Raw genomic sequence first — 22,902 nt, forward strand, 5'->3', positions numbered from 1 at the left:
CCAGCTTGATTTGCTAGGTATAAAATAAGTTCCTACTGCAGTATCTTTTTTAAATGGCAATATATTTGAAACTAAGACAATGCAGTTGTTAAAATGTTCTGTTCTTACATTATTGCTAAGGGAAAGTAAAAAACTGGTGCAATCTCTACAATGTAGTGCTTGAGCTTCTTTAGATGTGGGTTATTCTTTAACCCATAATTCTTTAGGAATTAACATTGTACTAACAGGAGAAAACATTTGCTAGGCTGAATTCTAAGTTATATAACTTGAGCTTGTTCCTTTGGGTTCTAGAATCAATTTGTATAGTTGTATGACAAAAAACATAATTGCCACTTAATACATTTGGTATGGGTTGCCAGTGTGCTGAGTTAAATACACTTTTTTCAGTCTCTGTAACAGCAGAGGGTAAGATGCTGCCTCGTATATCCCCTGGTGACAGATAGAAGCTAAATAATGTTGGTTTTGCTTCAAAGACAAAGATTATTGCTACATCTGAGATATCTTTAATGGTTTCTAAGCTTTTTAATAGTATATCACAGTAAGTTAGGATGCTACAGTGATTAGGGAAGTGCTGAGGAGAGACGCTGTGAGACTGCATTAGTGCTAGAATGAAAAAGATCTTTTTTCAGCCCTTTGGAGCAGAGGGAATGAATGGCACATCAGAAGATACTGTAGACTTCACTGTGATGCTAAACAGCCAAAGGTGGGGTAATCTTGAGTAAACATGTTAGTGTCAAAATCATTACTGCAGGATGGATGCTGCTGATTGCCTTGTTAACTAAAATACGTTAAGAGCATAAGGACCCCTTGAGCAAATTGTTTCTGCCAGGTATTTGTCTTAGCAGAATGTAATGATGTAGTGTGACTATATGTCTATTATAGGGTGAAAGAGAGAAAGAACACCAGTAAGGCTAACTTCTACTTTGTGGGGTACCCGTCTGAATGAATGATGTACCAGTTTTAATACTAAGTAGGGAGGCAGAATAACCTAAGAGAGATTTAGAACTCAACTTAATTTTAGAATAGTCCATGGTATTCCTATGTGGTGTTCTTCAGCAGGCTATTGGAAATGTGAATTTGAAGGTCAGAAGACAGATCATAGTGCTATGAATCCAAAGAGGTTCCAGAATATATAAGTGCTCTGGGATGTGAAACCCTATTGTACAGGGCTTCTCAGCTTTCAGTAATTTGTACAGCACCTTTATACTCACATGGTTGTTCAATATCTCCCAAATATATGTATGCATATGCATCTTAATATTTATGATATATATATATATATATATATATATATATATATATATATATATATTTGGCTGAGTTTCATGAATAACAAACAGCTGTTAAGACATCACTGGGAATTAAAGTGCCATCATTGATGACATTATTCTTTTGACTGTGTGTATGCAGTTTGTATTACTTGTGTGAAGTATTTGTATGCCTGGTGCCCTCAGGGACCCCAAGAGGGCATTGGAGGAACCATTGAAACTTAAACTACAGTGGGTTTGTGTGCCACCCTGCAAGTGCTGGGGACTGAACTTAGGTCCTTTGTGTGAACGGCATGTACCCTCTATTGCTAAGCCATCTCTCCAGCCTCCATTCTTTTCCTTCTTACGTATTGTCTTCAGTTTCTTAACTACATGATGCCAACAAATTAGAAGCAAGTGTAGTGTCATGGGTATCACTAACAGTCTCCCACATGAGTGTGATTTCACTTTTAGAAAGAAAATGAGATAATTATTTTATTGTAAACTTTATTTGTGTTAAAGATAGAAAACAATATTTTTATTTGTAACTTAATTATGCAAGTTATTGCAATTTAAATGTTTACAGTAATTATTTTAGTATATAATATCTCTTTAGACATATATAAGGATGATTTACAAAATTTAACAATAATCAGAAAATGTTTTTCAAAAGGATTTCCTTTAATTTGTAGCTAGGTAGAAAGCTCATAATTGCCAATATACTTAAAGGGCATTAACCCGGATATTAAATAAAAATAAACATATCTGTAAAAAAGTACTACATAAGAAGGCGCATAGAAGCATGCACTTACACATACTTTCCGAAAGGATGTAAACTACTTTAGGGCACTGTCATCTTCACATTTCCTTGATTAATGAACAGCAGGACGTGTGATGTCCAGGTGCTACTGCAGAAAGATGACTAAGGCAACTACAGGCAAAAAGCATGTGTATGATGCACAAAAAGTATCCATTCCAAAAGTGAAGGCTTGTAATGATAGCAGGATGACACTGGAAAGGCTTGGAGTGTCTTCCAACAAGTCAGAGATTATGTCACTGACAGGACCCGATAGTGCAGATCTCTTAAAATGCACACATTTCACTGCTATACTGTTTATAGGTAGCTATATAGTGTCTATACTTTATAACAGCCAAAGAATTTTGGGATCCAATTACTTCTAGAACCTAGTGTAAAACAGACACATTCTAAATATGGAATGTTTAACACACCCTGGTCTTTTTCTCTGTAAATGAGTCTTCCTATTTCTCCATTGTTATCATATTGCATATGCTGAAATTTTATCAGTATGGAAAAGTTCTTTTCTTCCAAGCACAACTCGGTCTCCTTCAGTTCCCTTCTTTCATACTGTATAGTGGGTCCACAAGTTTGTTGTGCACATGCATTAAACCTTAAAGGAAAAAAAAAAGCATAATTCTAGTTGTAATTTTGTTAACTTTGACCATTTACATAAGAACAGATTTATAAGACAGAATATTTCATTCTTATTTGATTATGTCTACCGAAACTAAGAACTACAATGTATCAGTGTAGACGTGGAATGAGCAGATACTCTGGGAGTCCCAATGTAGCCTCAGTGCTTGCCTTGTGGAGCACTGGAGTGGCAGGCTAGCAAAATTGAATATGGATGGTCAATACATTTGTCTACAAATGGAGGTTTTGATTTTATGGCAGTGGCTCTAGTTGGTGACAATAAGGGACTGTCATGATAAGATAGATGCCTTCCAAAATACTACCCTCTGCATCTTTTGGGTGGAATGCATGTGGTAACATGGTTGTTCACATGTGTATGAGTCCCAATGTTGAGGGTCCCCCTTTACCACTTCACCTCACTGTTAGAGGTTTCTCACTGGTTACAGAGAGATTAACTGGGAGTTAATGGGAGTTAACCTGGCTGGTTTCAGAGATCACTGTGTCTGACTCCCAGCCCTAGGTTAGATGGCATGCACCACCATGCTCTGCCTTTTAATGTAGATACTGGGTGATCTGTACTTGATTCCTCATGATTCTAAAGCAGGCTTTCAACTGAGCCATGTCCCCAGCCTCTTTACTGACTTTGGAATGTGTAGCTACAAACCAGATTGATTACAAGCTTACCCATAACGCACTGAGAATGTCTAGCAAAACAACACAGACACGTGTTTTAAATAATTTGGGATGGAAACTTAGATTTTAAATTTAAGTAGACTTTAATAACCATTTTATAATATGTATGCTTTAGAGTGGAAATTTTCTAATGGGTATGTATGCTTGTAAATCATATATTAAAGCCTCTTTTCGAGATACACGTCTTAAGTAATTGTATCTTTTACAAAGGAAAAAAGATCTTACAAGATTGGCTTTGACAGAATCAATGAGCTAAGTAAAATTTTATAGTTTGGAAAGCAAAGAAATCAGTTAAATTTTCCAGGCTGTTAAAAACTCATAAAAGCTATAGGGAAGGGATTTAGTTTCTTCAGAAAATTGGGTATTGGACTTGGTAGAAAGGTGTGAGAAATGTGTATTCCCTGTTAAGGCGTCAGAAAGCATCTAATTCCACATAAAGAAGGAGGTCATATCCAGGGGACTAGCAAAGAGCTCTGGGAAGTGCTCCCATAAGAGAAAAACCCCAGGGCATCTTCAAATCAGGGAAGGAAGAAGCATTTCATTGTGTGGAGCAATTGAAAATGAGCTGGCTGAGATCTCACAGCTCAGTCACAGCAGTACCTCAGCCATCACAAGGCCCAACAGACTGGGCATCAAAGGTAGAGGCACTCTCAAGCCATGGATTGCCATGGAGTTCTTGTATAATATCATCTAGACCAGTGGTTCTCAACCTTCCTAATGCTGCAACTCTTTAATATAGTTCTTCCTAGTGTGGTGACCTTCAAACATAAAATTACTGTCATTGCTACTTCGTAAATACTACAGGGAAAAGGAGAAGGAAAACCAGCACAGACATCTAAGGCAACCTAACTGACTGCTGCTTATTGCATACTGTTTTAGTGTGCCCACGGTAATAGTAACTTTAGCACACTGAAATGGATGTGTCTGACATCAGGAAGCTTAGATGGAATAGTGGGTGAGAGATGGACAGATGAGGCAGAACTCCCAAATGTTACCAAAAGAAAAGAAACAAAACAACCCAAAGACCCAGAAAGGATGTTACTAAGTTATTTAATCTTGTATATTCGATATGAAACTAAAATCCTACATGAGATTTCAAAGAAAAATGTCATGAAAACCCTGAAGTTTTATCTGAGACGCTGTAGTCCTTGAAAATTATTTTAACATAATGCCAGCTTTTCAGTTGGCCCCACTGAAAGATTAAAGTCCACATTTACTAAGTTTTATCATCCACTAGAAGTATCTCATATGCATATTCAAATTCAATGCTCACCTTTAAAGTATTTCACAGTTTTAACTCTTAATTCTAAAGTAGCATCTTCATCACATACAAAAATAGTGTGGGGATGCTGCTGGAAAGCTGAAACGGTCCACATGTGATTGACTCCTTCTTCGATGGCTTTGTACAGCGCGAAGGCCTTGTGTGCACCTGTTATGAGGATCATCACCTGAAGAATCGGGAGCACCACTTGTTAGCATGTAAGTGAGGAGCCGAGTTAATACATTGCTATTAATGTATAAAATACATGCCTGGGAAAGACCTTCCTGATTGAAAAAACGAGCTTCTGTTCTTCAAAGAATAATATATAATATGGGGGACACCCCGACTCTCTCTAGTCCAATATTTCCTACATTAGACAAGCAAGTGCCCTAAAGCAGCAGAGTCTAATATTTCCTACACTAGACAAGCAAGTGCCCTAAAGCAGCAGACATACAGAGACTTGAACAATATCTAGAGGAACCTGAACTTCATTTCACCTAATGGGTATGATTATCTTTAATGTTAGGAACACAGAATTTCAGACCTCCTGAAACACAAGGGATGCCTTTGAAGCACAGGAGTGAGATATTCTTGAAAATGACAGAAATTCCAAGTTCGTGATTTTAAATTCCTAAGCACTGGAAAAAATAATTCAAGGAGCATGCGAGTGCGTATCAGAAAGGACCTTACAATTTTTCAGCTAACTTCAATAACTGAAAAAATGCACCTATGTTTACATAGTGGTGTAGTTTTGTTTTTTTTTATATTCTTTTTAATCAGCAGTAAACAAAACATAATGGGCTTGCATTATGACATTTTCATAAATACACATACTTAATCTTTTTTTTTTTTTTGTCTTCTTTCTGAAATAAGGTTTCTTTGTGTAGCCTTGGCTATCCTAGAACTAGCTTCAATAGACCTGGCCGGCCTTGAACTCACAGAGATGAGCCTGCCTCTGCCCCCCAAATACTGGAATGAAGACACTGCAGCCACCTGCATCATTTCCACTCTTTTTTTTTTTTTTTTTTAAATTCACTTTACACCCTGCTCACTGTCCTTCATCCGGGTCATCCCTCCCACAATTCTTCCCCCAACCCTGTTGTCCCCTTCTCTTCTGAGCTAGTGAGGGCGCCCCCTAGGGATCCCCACCCTGGCTATTTTAAGTCTGTGCCTGGCTAGGCACTTCCTCTCCCACTGAGGCCAGACAAGGCAGCCCCTCCTCATCCCCTCTTCCCCAACTGAACCCCTCCTCCTTAAATCCTGATCATATGAGAATGTGAACTGCTTATCTTTCTGAGTTTGCATTAGTTTACTTATTTTTTTCTCATTACAATTATTAAAAAACTGAAATGGTTATGGCTCTAAACTATTTCAAATAAAAATTTTATATTCATGTAAATATATGTTATAATTTGGTATTCTCTAGTGTAGGAAATGAAAATGAATGGATAAAAGTTTCTTTATAAAATAATATTTCAAATTAATTTTCATTGGGAAACTGAACCTTAACCAACATTCAATGAATCTCCTTAAAACCATTTGCCCTCTGAAAGGAAAAATTAATTTATTTGATGTAAGGCAAGCAAAAAATTAATGATTTCTAAATTAATTCTCCTTGTTGAACATTATGATCCACAGTGTTACATAAGAATGAAATATCTGTTACAGAAATAACCAAACTGAAATGTGTAGGTGCATACCACATGCGCAAAGATGCACATTCCTGGCTGATTCGGATCTTCTCTAGTGATTGATTTTATTTGGAGCTCTGCTGAAGAATCAAAGTCCCTTAGGTCACTAGCATGCCAAAATCTCATAGGAGGTCCTTAGAAGGCAGCTGAATCTAATGCTTCTTTTAAAAAATATTAAATGGCCTTTTATTTGTGTGTGTGTGTGTGTGTGTAGCCATTACCAGTCTCCTTCCAACATGTGGGCCTCAGGGATTAAACTATGGGAAACCAGTCCTCCTAACTGTAGTCAAAGCACTTTATGTTAATCCATCCCATGAGCTCCAAAACTATGTAGGCAGGGCATTATCTCTATACCCCTTTCCCACCTGCCCTTTCACAAGACTATTCAAGTGACAACAGAACCGCAAGGTTACTGTGGGGGTTGTATATGCTTGGCCCGGGGAATGGCACTATCAGGACCTGTGGCCTTGTTGGAGGAAGTGTGTCACTGTGGTGATGGGCTTTGAGACCCATGGGAGCCAGTCTTCTCCTGTTTGCCTTCTAAGCAAGGTGTAGCACTCTCAGTTCCTCCAGTGCCATGACTGCCTGGATGCTGCCACGCTTGCTGCCACGCTTCCTGCCATGATGATTATGAACTGAACATCAGAACCAGTAAGGCAGCCCTAATTAAATGTTGTCCTTTTTAAGAGTTGCCTTGATCATGGTGTCTGTTCACAGCAGTAAAATCTTATCTAAGACAGTAAGATTGAAGGAGCTCCAACTGCAAAGCATGAATAGACAGATGAAGTAGCCCCAGAATGGAAAGCTCCTGGCCCCTGGGTTATAACTGAACACTTACATTTACTTAATTCTTAACAATGAAAATGGCAAAAGTTAGTGACTGAAAATTAAGCATTTTTATTGAAAACAAATTGAATCTAAAATAGTAAGCACCTCAAAGAAAAATAATCAAAAAACCATTTCTTACTTCCCGAGCATCCATCACTGTCCCCACACCAACAGTCAGAGCCATGGTTGGCACTTTTGATAAATCTCCATCAAAATATTTAGCATTTGCCAAAATGGTGTCCATTGCTAGAGTCTTTAATCTCGTTCTTGATACTAGACTGGATCCTGGCTCATTGAAAGCAATATGACCATCTGGACCTATTCCTTTCAAAAAACAGACATGCACACTCATATAAACATGAAATAAAGAAGATTTCAAATATATATCATATTTTCTCAAGTTTCAACATAGTTATAAAGGCAAAGAAATAACCACAAACACACTTACCTTATTTTAGAACTGAATTCATACTATTGGATTAAAATGTTTGTGTCTGTATTTCATTAGTATTTTCATATGTGCTGAATACACAGCATGGAATGACATGCATGTAGTCCTAGTAATGGCAGGGAAGCATGACATTTATATAGCACTACAGGCTTAGCAAGCATTTTCACAACAGATGGTATTTGGTAATTTTGTGGCTACTTTTTGGGCACACAGAAAGAAAGGTATGTGAAAGCTTCAGCTGTCGCTGATGTTCAGGGCCGCAGTTCAGGAAATGCTGAGATGCACTCAAGTAGCCTTCGGACTACTGCCTCCGGGGTTTGTAGATCCTCACTGGGCTTCGCTTCCCTTCAGTTTAGGTCAGGTCATTAACTACGGTTCCCTTTTAGTTTTGTTTCCTCATAACATGATAGAGGATTGTATAAGACAATATGTAAGATACAAGTTTTATATTTCAAATTTTCTGATTTTTACTACAATCTAACACACACACACACACACATAAAATTGAATCAAACAAATAAAATATATAAAATTACACTTGGCTTTATTGGAATCCATGCAAGGTCTTTTCTGTTACACTTCATTTCCTTAGTCGGGCAAGAAGGGAATGTTGGGTATTACTGGTTGGACTGATTTCATGACACACAGGTTAACAACCACAGTGACCTATACACATCTGCTATATTCTATGATGGCTTCTAAAATATAGAAAAGACCATGGTATCCCTTATTTGAAGACAATTAAAAGTAATTCCCTTCATAAAATCAAGAACCTTTAAATATTTATCCTAGTTAACAGACTTAGAGCAACTTCTCCTAAAAGCTAAACCCACCAATTCTCTAAGTAATAAAAATTTCTTTTATATTTATACTCCACATGTCTACTTTAAGGAGACAACAGGTATATTTCACTGATACTCACTGTATAGCTAAGTTTCTCAAGCCATAATAAAATATAGCAAGCTATAATCTAGTTTTGAAGGATTAAGAAAAACACAGTATGAAGCAAATGTTCTAAAGCACAACAATCTATCTAGCAGTGATTAATGTGGGGATGTACAATTTTAATAAGGACTTACATATGGTTAATATTCAAGGATTGTTTCCATTCCCAAGTACAGACTTAGTTTCTAGTATGTTTTAATTACACGTAAATGCATTTTCCAATGTACTGTTTTACTTTTGGGTATACAAATGCAGAATATATATACTGTCTTTATATGTCTTACACAGAAGAAAGGTTAGAGCTAGAAACATAAAAATGTCAGAAAACAAATCAGAGGTCCCCTAACAACCTTATTGATGTTTTTAGTGGTGACCACAGAGAGTATACGGATGACCTGAGATTCGATCAAGTGTACTATTAAAAGAGCGCCACTGCATATGCTTTCTGCCACAACTGAAATAGACTGTGATTCCTGATCATGCTTTATGTTCCACTAACTCTATGTCCTGTACATTTATATTAGGGTCTCAGCATCATCTCAGGAACTCACTAATGGGATTATGTTATACATCTTTCCTTTGTTCCTATAGTTCTGTGGGTAGTTTGTAAACTACCTTTGAGTAAGGCTTTGTGTGTCTCTAATTACTACTCAGTAGAAAACATTACACCCAAGAGACATTCAATAAGGCAGAGCTGAATGAATTAATGCATTTGACACTTCTCTTTGGTTGGCTCAGCAGTTTCTCCCTGCTACACCTCTTCTGTTCCACCCCTCACTATAGGTTGCAGGGGTCAGAGGGTGAGGATCTCAAAGGTAATTCCTTATGTCCCAATCATACTAGGTGGAAGTGGCAAGAAAAAGGGCTTCAAACTGAAGCAAGAGAAGTCTCTCTAGAGCTGATCCTTACCTAAACAGAAACAGAGGAACCACACACACGGAGCTACGTGACAGCTGCTGGCTCACGGGCCGCTGCTTCTGAAAGACAAGGCTCTCTGGTTCTGTCTAAACAATCCGTGCGTGATCACTTCTCTAGGTTTGGTGAACTATACCAGAATCATTTCAATGAACACACCACGAGTCCCCTTCTAGTTATCCAGTTATTGCCAAAGGTTTCTTCAACAATTAAAAAAGTATGAAAGTTTCCCCAGTCTTCTTTAAATTTTATATAAGATATCAAAATTTAAGTTATTACACTTAAGTTTCTTTATCTATATCTTACCACTGGGTCCTCCTTAGATACCTAGGATGTACCTTACCTTTCTTAACATTTCTGCCATCAGAGGAAGAATGAAAACTCTCCGAGTATTTGTTTCCCCTTTTCTCTTTTCTACCGAGGGAAAGGAACCCATGTTCTAATTCCCTGGGTGAGCAGAAGTGAATTTACATTCTTAAACTCTTCTAGTCCTAGGCCAATTCACAGTGGAGAGAAAACCAATTCTGGCTTCAAGCCCATCCTACAGACTCTATCCAAACTTTACCTTTAATAAAGCTGATATTTTGATCCCATTTGGCACAGTTCTTAGTGTTTTTATTAACCAAACCCTGGAACAAAAGAAGGGTAAGTGGTAAGACCCAGATACCAAGCCTCATCTTAAAAATTCCAAAGACAATAACCTACATCACGGAATGCAGAGAATCAAATGAGATTCTTTCATAAACAAGTACTTGTCTAACATCCATAACCCAAAGAGGAAGGCAGAACATAAGCTAACTCCTCTCTCCATGCACAGAAATCACATTTTCTAGATGGTACAAATAAAATGACAGGCCCTAGATCATCAGCCTCCAACAAAAATACTAATATAAGAGGGAGCACAACGTCCCCAATGAAGGAGCTAGAGAAAGCACACAAGGAGCTGAAGGGGTCTGAAGCCCCATAGGAGGAACATCAATATGAACTAACCAGTAACCCCAGAGCTCCTTGAAACTAAACCACCAATCAAAGAAGACACATGGTGAAACTTGTGGCTCCAGCTGTATATGTAGCAGAGGATGGCCTAGTCAGTCATCAATGGGAGGAGAGGCCCTTGGTCTGTGAAGGTTCTATGCCCCAGTGCAGTGGAATGCCAGGGCCAGGAATGGGAGTGGGTGGGTTGGGGAGCAGGGGGAGGGAGGGAGGGGATAGGGATTTTCAGAGGGGAAACTAGGAAAGGGGATAACATTTGAAATGTAAATAAATAAAATATGTTATATATATATATATATATATATATACATACATATATATTATGAATTTACTTAAGAATGTTTTCTGTTTTGGGGGTAGTAAAGAAATAACTATAGGAAGCTTAAGATAAAGGTGGTTAAAAAACAAAGCGTCAGTAAGAGTCAGTGAGAAGTGTAACTAGTGCTCTAGTTATTTGGAAGGGAGACATGCTGTTTGAGGAATCAGACCTAAAACATAAGTGGGAAAAAAAAGAGAGACATGACTTAAAGCAATGGAAAATGATGAGTTTCTACCAGAAAGACAGAGAGTTGCAGTCTCAGAGAACCTACTAGAGTCTGAATGCTTTCTAGACAAGAACATGAGAGTCTTAGTCAGCCATTCTCTTGCCCACTAAGTTAATTTTGCTTGCACTGAATCTATGAGGGATTTGTTGCATGGAAGCTTCAGTAAAGTCAGAAGATTAACAGGAAACATAAATGTCTACAAATGAAAGTATTTTTCAAACAACCATTTTAATCATTAATCTCTAACATATAGTATATGTTTTCACTGTAACAGTAAATTGGTGAAATCATTTCTTGGAAAAATAAAACTTAGATAAATTGTTTAGGGACAGTATAGTTCAGTAATTTTATTTTGATATGGAAATTACAAAAGTCTGTCTATAGATATTTCCAAACATCTGGTGTCTGAGCCTTAATACTGGTAGGTAAAATGGTAGTTATTTCAGAATGGAACCGTATTTACAAAGCTTGATTATGAAAGTGTCTATAGGATTACTAAAGTGATGTTAGTGAGATTTATTTAAAATGCATGACATTCTATTTAAAATAAAAATAGTAAACAAAAATTTTTGCTCAGACAAATAACAATTCTATCTATGCAAGAAAATGAGCAGTACTGGCTCTCTACACATAAATAAAACTTTCTTCAGAGAAGAATACAGTCACACTTGGTCATTTATAAAAATAAAATAAAAATAATTCAGTAAGAACTACAGGGAATTCACAGACAATGACATTAGTCTCTGTGGCTCATGGGAGACAACATGAAGTGACCATGAGTCAGCTGTATGCCAGGCAACATTCTGAGGCATTTTAAACATGTTATAAAACATTGCACTTTCAATGTTGAGAAAGTGAATCCTGACTTACACATGATTTAGTTACATGGGGAACTTCAATAAACTGAACAGGCATACACAGAGATTGAAGATGCAAATGTAAGTCTTACTGTAAAACCACCAGCATCCAACCACCACAATCGTACTCAGCCGCTTCAACAATGAATCCACCTCAGTATAATCCTAGTGCATACAGTTCTGGGAAATTGTCTTATAATTAATACAAAGTATAAACAGGTAGTTTAGAGCACTAGTGTTTCTTGAATACTAAAGACAGGTAAAAATGGTTTGGGCTTTAATGTACTTGATTTATACTTTTCTGATGGCAACAACCTTCTCATGATATTTCATACTGCTATTACAAAGAGACAAACTCCTACTTTTGGTACATTTATAAACACACATACATAAACATAAATATATAATTTTAATTTATAAGTGAAATTTGGTTAACCAAACATTCATTCTCTTTGGAATTTATTAAGGCACTCTGAACTGGTCTAAAATCTGGTGACACACACACACACACACACACAAAGTCTTATGTCACTCATAATTGATTTGAATGATCTTTGCATAACTGGAATAATCTGATAAAAAATCCACCCATTTCTCATACATACTCAGCTCTGTTAAGCAGCCTGTGCTAGAGCAAAATTGCCAAACACCCAGGACAAATACCTGAAGGAGGATTTGCAGGATGTGGTAAACCGCCAACCTTAACAGGTAATCAGGACAGTTAGCAGGGATGGGAAACTACTTCTCAAGGCCTAATGTAAACAATGTGTTAACTGTTACAATTTTAACTTTATTTCTACTTTATCTGTACTTTTTAAATGAAAATAAAATTGGAATCCTTCTATTTCTGTAGTTAGATATTAACAGTCATTAATAGGCATCCTTTGCATTATGTAATGGTGACACTTTTGTTCTTTTTTTAAAAAACACTCTTCAAATATTAGCAGACAAATGATTGATGCCAATGTCTTCTTACATACCTCCAACAAAAAGATCTATTCCTCCAGCTTCTTTTATTTTCTCCTCAAATGCATCACATTCTGCCTGCAGATCTGCAGCGTTGCCATCGAGGATGTGAGCATTATTTGGATCTATATCGATATGCTTAAAGAAGTTATTCCACATATAAGAATGGTAACTTTCAGGGTGATTTCTTGGAAGTCCTAAATAGGAAGTTTAATAATAAAAATTTAACGTTTCCCAAAAAACTTTATAGTACATTAAATTTAAAAATGTTTGGCTTAATACATGCTTCATATATACATGTGTCACTTTAAATTTCTACACTAACAATTAATTTGTAAACCCAGATGAAAATACTATTATCGAATGAATAAATAAATAGGAAACACTTAGTCCTTTCTTTCCACAGTTCAATACATCATTTTGTTTCTGTATTGTCTAATATTGGCATTAAAGGTTGAAGTTTTTAAGAAGGTCAATATTTTTCACATTTATTTATTTTGGTATGTGCACATGCATATTATGGCAAAACCAGTAACAAATGGGAGGCTCATACATTAGCAAGTTCTGCTGCCTGTTTGGAATTTGGAATTTGCTTTTAAATTTTAAGGATTCCGAAATTTTCAGTCCCTGTTGCTGAAGCATGGCCAAATAGATACAATTCATTTGAACAAATCTATACTAATTTAAAGGAGGCTAGGATTTTATGTCCAGCAAATCATCACCAGATTCAGTAGTGAGTTTCCTACTCAATGTAAACCACTAGGGTCAATTTCATAGAGGAGAAATTGTTACTTATAGAAATTTTCATGTGTTTTTTTTAGCTCATTGAGAAGCTGACTCTGGAGATGGGATTTGGTTCCCCTACTCCAGACTCATGCATGTTTGTCTCACAATTTCCTCCAAATACCTGTTTTCAGAGTTAGGCTAGCTCTCTGGCTCTGTAACAGGAACATAGGAGAATAATAAAACAACTAAAGAGAAAAAAAAATACTATTATCATTCTCATTTTATAGATGAGGAAGCACAGAAATTCCCCCAAATCATACAGCTGATACAGGTTTGCAATGCAAACACTGGAAGTCTAGCTCACTCAGTCACTACATACTTCTAAAACATGTACAAAAAAAAAAAAAAAAAAAAAAAAAAAAAAAGTCACCCTTTGAATAGCTTTTAATTTTTTTTTTTTTTTTGACGTTACAATCACATCATTCCCCTTTCCTCCCTTCACGACCTTCCGTGTAACCTGCCTCCTGCCTCATTCTTTTAAATTCTTGGCCTTATGTTTTTTTAACTGTTGTTACGTGTGTGTGTGTGTGTGTGTGTGTGTGTGTGTGTGTGTGTGTTTGTATATATTCCTAAATATAAAATGACAGCATACTTTGTCCATATATAATGTTACTTTTTTATGTATCTGTCTTGAGAGCTGGCCATCTGGTATTGAATAACCAACTGGTGTGGCATTCCTTAGTTCCTGTAGTTTTGTGTGTCGCGTTGAGGCTCTTGAGATTTCACTTCCCACACTCGCATATATATTCCCACATTCCCACGACAACTTTGTTACAGCCATGTTTAGGCAGGCAGGGGTGAGACTTCTTGGGTGGAAGCCACACCCACAGTGTATATTTTTTTAAGGAATTAACTGCTGGTCACATTCCTCTTGTATGCACCCTACATGTATACAAAGTATGTTGAATCATAATAGTTATTTGGCTGTAACTTATACACACATTGAAAATCTATTCTGCTATTTATGCTTTAGCAAAGAATTTCTAAACATCATAGATCCTTCCAGTTAAGCAAGTTTAAGAGATTAACACATTTAGTGGGTGGTAACACCAGTAACACTTATTTTGGGGAAAAAAGAGGCTATATGAACTATCTTTACATATGTATCTCTTAACTCTTTATAATTTTAATTCTCCCTCATGGAAAGGAACAAAGCAGTGACAGGGGAGGACAGGGAGAAAGGAAAAAGAAAAAAGGAGAGGGAGGAGAATGGCTATGAATGACTTGTGAATGGAGGGATGCACAAAGTCACATCATAGGGAAGAAGCAATATGAATGTATATCTCCAAGTTGTATATCCCATTACACTGTGCTGTAATCAATTTCACCACAGACCAGTACACAAATGGGTCTCAAAATTCTAACCATACATGATATTCAACATATAATACATATTAAAATATATCTTACCGACATATTCATCCATGTTAAAAGTCTTCACATATTTAAATGAAAGGTTTCCACTCTTGTGATACTCTATTAGTTTTTTATAACATCCTAAAGGTGTACTCCCTAAAAAAAGATAAAGTGACCATTTTTGAAATAACTTGAAAATCTATTTAAATATACTTATAATTAAATTTTTTTGTGTAACATTCTACATTTCAAAATAGGCAAACAACTTAAATGCGGATAATGTTCATGACAGACTGAGGTAGTTTCTTTCCATGATGCCTAGAAATTTCATTAAACCATAATTTGTTAGTAAAACTGGGAGTCCATCAACATAAATGGAAGTTGTAAAGCTATTCTGAACTGTTCTCAGTATTTTGAATTGCTTTTGCAAATTATAAAACCAAAATCTTTAAACACTTGATGAAAAAAATCGAGTTGTATTGTGAGTGATACAAGCTAACCTAAGAGGGAATCTCTGCGGCTCAGGCTTCTGGTTTTTGTTTCTCACTGATCTTCCACACGTTTCCCTTAAAAGGCTTAGGTGAGAAAGAAAAGTGTTACACCTTTAAAACAGAGAAGACGGCTAGGAGATCCTCAGAGGAAACATGTCCCGCTTTATGCAGTCATTTTATTTTATTTTATATGTTTTATAACATTATTTGATCAATTTCGCAAGCAGGGTTTTGTTTTTATTTCTTCATAACACAATAGAGATAAGTTTATCAACTTATGGTTCCCCTCCCCCTTTTGTTTATTAAATTTGTTTTATAGTTTTCATTATAACCACAAGAAAAACAGCACCTTTACTAGCATGTGACCGGACCTTCTCAGTCCTGGATGGAATGGATTTCTGGTCCATTCATTATCACAAAACAAAAACACCACAGAGATATTTTCTGTAGTAGTAGTTAGACTTAGGCAGTATTTAGCCATCTGCTAGATTAAAAAACAGTCTCTGGCCGAAATAACAGAGGGAGTCAAGGGTTCCAGGAGATGTCTCCCCTGTCTCCCCTCACTTGGGTAGACAGAATAACAAGTGCCTATGAATAGTAAACGCCTCAGGTGTAGAAAAGAGGTGATTCATGGATTTCAAGGCAAAGCATATGTCAACTTACAAGTTACTTATACGTTATGGATAAACAAGTGGATAAAATGCTTCTCTCTTTTCACTTCTAGAAGCACAGGACTCTTCCACTGTTACCAAACCAGGAGCCACTTGATTTAAGGCCATCTGCATTTCCTTCCACTGTGAAGTGGCCACAATGGTAGTTATACAGAACACGTTCCCTTTCTGACATTTAAACAGTTAAAGGAAATAAATGAAAGGGATGGAAAAAGTGAACCAGGAATTTTCAGAAATTTTATTTTATTATGGGCTTTGCGATGCTCACTAATTACACAAGCAATGCTTAACAGGTGCTTTCTGTGGTTCGAAGACTGCTAGGGTTTCTTCTGTTGAGAACACACAGATATGAAGTAAAAAACTGATGAAAAGCAAGAAAACCTCAGAGAATTCTAGGGTATGGCAATGAAGCAAAAAGACTACAACTTTATTGCCAAAAGAATGATTTAAGACATCATTTCATTTAAGTCATGAATGGCTGAAATCCTGACAACCATAAGTGATGTGTGAGACAGCAAAAGATGGAGGAAAAGGTTCAAAGATAACATCTATATGCCCAGCACGTGGTTACATGCTATGTAGGTATTTCCACACATGCCCTTATGTAAATCTCAAATCCTGGAAAACTGGCAGGTTTGCATTTCTTATTGGAAACATAAAAACCAGGTTGAAAAGATGAATGAATTTGCTAAATGCCAAATGGCAATGAAGCCAGGGATGTGAAATCAGGTGTGTTAGTTCCAATCCATACACAGATGTGACAGGGCAGTAACGCAGTAAAAGTGAGTGGGAGAGTTCAGGCTAACCTCTGAACCACAAGCAGCCCACAAGCAGCAGGGGAGTGCTGAAAGTAAGGTTCCCAGGCAGGTCACCATATGCAGATTAAAAAAAAAAAATCACTTAAAACCACACACATGACCCAGAAATCACGCTTGGCGGAAGACTAATTTACATACAGGACGTTGCTTTTTAACCTCAAACTGCATGTTCTAGATTCGGAAGCAGAAGAAACAATCAACAAAGAGCACCGTATAAAATGCCAGCAAGGGTTTCTCAGGTCGCCCTTGGCAGGTGTACCACATGTAACTGTAAAGACATAAGGAACTCGTCTAGCACTCACTACTCACACGCAGTACTTTGAAGTCTCTCTCTCCCCAACTACGCTATTATTTCTGTGTCAACTGAGACAGCATGGTTCACATAGGCAGCCTGAGACTAAGCCATGGTGTACAGAGGCAGAGGCTTGCTGAGCCATCAAGGCCTACACGAGGGTGCTGATGTGAACGTGCTCTGTCAGTAGGCCTAGGTAATGGCGATATATATCCCTTTGTCCTTCTGTCCTAGACAAAAAAAGTGATAAAACAAAATAGCCAACCAAATTCTGTTCCAGAAAAACATAATTCCTAAAAATCACCTAAGTAAAATGCATCACGGTGAAAGGTTTTATATATTTAGAATGTCTGTGGGGAGAATCAGGAGAAAATTGTCTATTTAAATAAAACACTCATGGGAGCTTGAAGCTACATAGCATTCACTGCATTCAAAAGATCCGCACACACATTGTTTTAGCTCAGCTTCAAAACAGTATTTAAGCTATAATCATTATGACTATGTTATCTTCTGTGCATGGAAGGAATCCAAAGCTCAAGGTACATAGGATGAATTTACTGTAGCCATTAAAACTCAGTGCTGAGTCTCAGTCTCTCCAAACCCGCCAATATAAAAGTACCCCGTGGTCAAGTGATACCACCTGATCGTTTTAAAAAGGCAACTCTGAGAAGCGAAGCCAACACATGTGGGGAGCTTACTTCTGTGATAAAGCAAACAAGAGCTTTGGTATTTTTCATTTGAAATACTTCTATAACAAAAGAATAAAAATTAAAAGCCTAAGAAGAGAAGAGCTCGTAATAAAGGTAAAGTGGAGTCAAAAAGTAACAGTGTGCAACTGAGTCATCACCTGTTAGTCATAAACGAGCTAAGCTCTAAGAAATCAGATGACTGATGAAAGCATTGTCCTTGAAACTCAAGAGTACTACAAAAGGTGCAGCAACATCACCATCATCATTTAAGTCAGGATAATTCTTGAAACTGCAGTTTTCCGAGTAGTAGGTAAAAGAGAATTTTAACAAATAGAATCCATAAGTAGATAGTGCAGCCGACTGCATATACTTCTGGCTTTATACACTAATATGTTCAGAGCTATAGAAATTAAAAGTAGTTTATGATGAAAAACCCTATTTCTTCCATAACTGTACCTAATGTGAGTATATAAAAATAAAAAAAGTATGATTTATACCTGTTGGTAAGCCCAGTGAAAAGTACCTGTCCTGTCCGGGTTTGAATTTTATGATACGATTGCAGATGTACTTGGCTGCCCATTCGCTGGCCAAGTCATAGTCATCAAGAATGACAAGCCTCATTGTGGGGGATGCACAGCTCCTGGTCCAAGAGGTTGAAAGCTGTGAAAATGCATAGAGTATCTTAGACACTGTTCAGGCACACAGTATATAATATGTTGATTTTAAAAAAGAGCAATAATTAAGGAGGGCATACACACATAAAATACACTCCATACTTGAAACGGTACAATACAATTACTACTCGAAACAGGAGGCACAGCACTCTGCTTTGTCAAACAGGCTCTGAGTTTTTGGCATTGAGTTAGGTCATTTAGATGCATGTATTAATCCACATAACAGTCTTGTGAAGAGAACATGGACTCACACCACTTGTCTGTGGTCACATGGTAAGTGACACAACAGAATTCAAATTCAAATGAAGCCATCACACTACACTATACACAAGTATATTATGTTCTCTTATCAAAGCAGCCATCCCTGAACGACAACAACAAAAAAGCATCATCTCTTAATTACAACAACAAAAATGCATCATTTCTTAACTACAACAACAAAAAAGCATCATTTCTTAACTACAAGTAAAGTACTATAAGGCTTTAGTGCCTCTGAATCACTTACCAAAAATCCAGAATTGTTGCTAAAAATACCATAACGATCAAATTTCTGTTCTGTGAAACATGTTTAAATCCCACCAGAAATAATTTTCAGTATTATTCTTTATTGAGATATTTGAATGTGCACACACATAAGCATAAGCACACACACAAACACAATGCAGAGAAAAGATTTTATAAGCTCATACTTGACTGAAAGTGCTGGTCTCTTAGAAGAGAAATTCTCCACAAAAATGCAAATTGAGGACCAAAGTGCTTACTCTTTTACTTTTTTTAAAAAAAATTACTAAGAAACTTATATATTCTATATGCAATAAGCAGAAGTCTCGGGTTTAAATTTCTATTTTCACATTTAAATATGTCACTCACCACCACTGACCCTTCAATGACATGGTGGCTTCAGCATTCCTGTTCAGTAACAAGGCACTTCACACAGAATACTAAATCAAACTGTTTAAGCCAGCAGGAACAGAACGTCTAATAACCAATACGTGGAAACTAAATGATATTCTTAAGAACAGGATTAGAATTCTAAGACAACAAAAAAGTATGATCACTATAATCTAGAATTCTGGGACAATAATAAGAGATGAGCAGTGTTTATAGAAAAGAAGTCACAGAGTTTTGAAAACTCAGCCTCACAAGGGAACGCTGTCTCCATTTACGTCTCTCAATAAGCTAACATCAAAAATAACTTCAGAGTTATACCCAAAACTCCCAAACAACGGCTGGCTCTCACAGATATGTACTTCTAATATGATTATTCAGCAAACAGCCAGAAGAAAAAGGAACAGTAAGGACCAGAAATAGAACTTCCCAGCGCTCCGGTAATATCTCAGTTTTTCACACGTGCCAGGGCTTACTCGGTGTTAAACACTTTGCGAGGCTCCACAGGCACACATTTAATGAATTGGCCCTGTTGCTTTAGAGTATTCAATTACCTTAATACTTTCTGAATTTAAGATCATTCCCCACTTTCTAGGTAGAAACTGTAACTCAAATAAATACTGCAGAAGTTACAAAGCTGTTACGTTTCGGGGGGAACTGGACTTAAAACACATTTCAAATGTTTTATCCACGTGGAATCACTAATAATACTTGTAAAAAAAGACTCTGGGTCCCTTTCCTTGGCTCCAACAGTGGATTCTTGCACTTGAGCTAAAATGAGAAACGTTTCAATGAAGCAACCAAAGCTCAGGCAAGTTGTTGGGTTTTTTACTCTTTAAGAGAGTTCACCTCCAAAATTTCTCAGTGAATCCCCCTCACTCAGTATAAATTCTCTATATTTATTCAGATGTCGAATACACTCCTTTTCCTTGTTTTACAGTCATCAGAAACCGAAACTGTCGATGCTTTCTGACTTCGGCATCGTGACCAGGTAGCATTAAAAAAATAATAATAATACGCCAATGTGCCACTAAGTGCTTACTGCAGGTGCTGATTCATTGGGGCAGGGCACCCCAGGGAAACTGGCTGAACCCAAGTCCCTGAACCCTCTATGGGGAGGTAACTTCTACACCGCGGAACTTTCACAGCTTTGGGCAACCCAACAATCCACGCACAGGGTGTGCTGAGCTGCAGGGCTGAGCTTCTGCAACCCCCTCCCTGATCTGCGGTGTGATGCCCCAGCTCTGCCAACGTCCAGGCTGCCTGCGCAGGGCGGACTGCGCTGAGCCGGGACTGCTCTACCCTAAGCAGCCCGGGGCAGCGTGAGCACAGGGGGAGGACCGGCGCTGGAAAGCTCCGGTGGCCCGGCTGAGGCCGATTGCACACCGGGCTCAGGGGCGCCAGGCAGGGGCGCCCAAGCCCTGCTAGACTTCGCGCCGGGCCCGGGAATCTGCGACAACGAGCCGCGTCCAAGCCCCGCATCGGAGCTGGGTCTCCCTAAACTCACCGGCGGACCCACAGCCTCATCCAACGACCGACCAGCCGGAGCTAACACACCCAGCAACCCGCCAGCGACTCCAGCCGGTGAGGACTGAGGAAGCCGGAGAACCCGGATGCAAACACAAACACAGGAAGGGACTCAGGAGGACGCTGCGCATGCGTACTGCCAAAGGTGGGGCAGGGGAGAGTGGAGCACTCTCACCTGTGGCTTTTCCACCTAAGGGATGTGTTGGTCAGTCTACAGTCCTTGGGTCATTCACCTGTCACTACACTTTTTCATTAAGTCCTTCAGAAGCTGAATTGTGGTAGATTCCTTAATGGATTGTAAGACCCATGAACGATAATATGACCTACTCCATCACTTCACCCCAGTTATTTACTATTTACTTTTCTCAACGTCATAAACTAGCTCTCAAAAGGAGTAAGAAAAGTTTATTCTGGAGTCAAGCAGGGATGGCTATGGTTAGAGAACTAGATTCCAGTTAGCCCAAATACGCTCTTCCAAAGCGGCAGTCGTTTCATGGAGTATTTTTAGTAACAGAACAAAGGCAAAATCATAACTCAATATGCTTTTCAAAGACATTGAAGCATCAGATAGAAAGTTCCAACAATATGGGAAATCCCTGCTATATACCTCAGTTGTTGCCTGATGATGTCTCTGGCGTCTAAGTTTCTATTTGTTCCAAGAGCATTTCCCTACTAGGTTACACACACAAGGTAGGTAATAAGTGGTCATGTAAAGCTTTGAAACACCCCAAGATAATTTGTCTCTGAACCTGCAGCATTTCAAACAAAGAGTAATTTGTAATTACCTTTGATGGTTTAAAATAGGTGCAGTGTTACTTTGCAAACACACTAACTGTTCATTGAAATCCTAAGAACTCTATCAAAATTAAGTTTGCAGAGAGGAAAACCTGAAACCCAGGATGATCTCAGAAAGTGGAACATACGATATAGCATTGTGTAGTTTCTACTGAATAATTCTAAGGGGGTAGAGAAAGCCGACATAAACTTTGAACGTGTGTCTCAGTTTTTGTAAAGGGCAAAAAAAGTAAGTAAGCAGCAGTCACTTACAGCCAACCTCTAGACTGAGGTCGGGACCCCTATGGAAGAGTTAGGGGAAGGACTGAAGGAGCTGAAGGGGATTGTAACCCCATAGGAAGAACAACAGAGCTCCCAGAGACTAAGCCACCAACCAAAGAGCATGCATGGGCTGGTCTGTGGCCCAGCTACAAATATAGCAGAGGACTGCCTTGCCTGTCCTCAGTGGGAGGGGATGGGCTTGGTACCGTAGAGAATTGATGCCCCCAGAGAAGGGGAATGCGAGAGGAGTGTGGTGGGAGTGGGTGGGGTAATATCCTCTTAGAACAAAGGAGAGGAGTGATAGGATGGGGGTCTCGTGGAGGGGGGACTGGGAAGGGGTCAACATTTGGAATGTGAATAAATAAAATAATTAATAAAAATAAAACAACAGGGCTGGTGAGATGGCTCAGTGGGTAAGAGCACCCGACTGCTCTTCCAAAGGTCCGGAGTTCAAATCCCAGCAACCACATGGTGGCTCACAACCACCCGTAACGAGATCTGACACCCTCTTCTAGAGTGTCTGAAGACAGCTACAGTAATAAATAAATAAATCTTTAAAAAAAAATAAAACAACAACAAAACTGTTGTACCCAGTGACAAGCTGATTCAGAGTCCTGTTCCCCTAGACACTACAAAATTAAGATAAATATAGTGTGCTATTTATTTAAATCTAGACTGGGTCAAAAATCACTCTTGGTTAATCCTTCAGGCAAATCAAAAGGTTCTGATATTAGTTATGAAGTCTCATAGAACAGCTAATACTTTGAAAAGGGAGAATGTTTCTTATGATCACTGATTTAAGCTAATTTTAAAGCTCAGTTACTTTTTCT

The 22,902-nt window shown here is 38.0% G+C and overlaps 1 protein-coding gene across 2 annotated transcripts; it reads right to left on the reverse strand.

Annotated features, from left to right (window-relative positions):
- Nucleotides 1–1,869: 1,869 nt before the first annotated feature.
- Gnpda2 (glucosamine-6-phosphate deaminase 2) lies at nucleotides 1,870–21,085 on the reverse strand. 2 transcript variants are annotated; one of them, XM_021210198.2, is made up of 7 exons: nucleotides 20,997–21,083; nucleotides 18,425–18,587; nucleotides 15,021–15,122; nucleotides 12,839–13,021; nucleotides 7,292–7,476; nucleotides 4,646–4,820; nucleotides 1,870–2,656 (listed from the first exon to the last, which is right to left on the reverse strand). In XM_021210198.2, the coding sequence occupies exons 2-7, from the start codon at nucleotides 18,546–18,548 to the stop codon at nucleotides 2,595–2,597; spliced, it is 831 nt and encodes a 276-aa protein (XP_021065857.1). In that variant the 5' UTR covers nucleotides 18,549–18,587; nucleotides 20,997–21,083; the 3' UTR covers nucleotides 1,870–2,594. The 2 variants fall into 2 exon arrangements, with proteins under 2 accessions (XP_021065857.1, XP_021065858.1); XM_021210199.2 differs by lacking the exon at nucleotides 1,870–2,656 and adding an exon at nucleotides 3,443–4,130 and having other exon boundaries at nucleotides 20,997–21,085.
- Between the last annotated feature and the right edge of the window lie 1,817 nt (nucleotides 21,086–22,902).

Source organism: Mus pahari, chromosome 13 (genome assembly GCF_900095145.1).
Source record: "Mus pahari chromosome 13, PAHARI_EIJ_v1.1, whole genome shotgun sequence".
Lineage (NCBI taxonomy): Eukaryota > Metazoa > Chordata > Mammalia > Rodentia > Muridae > Mus > Mus pahari.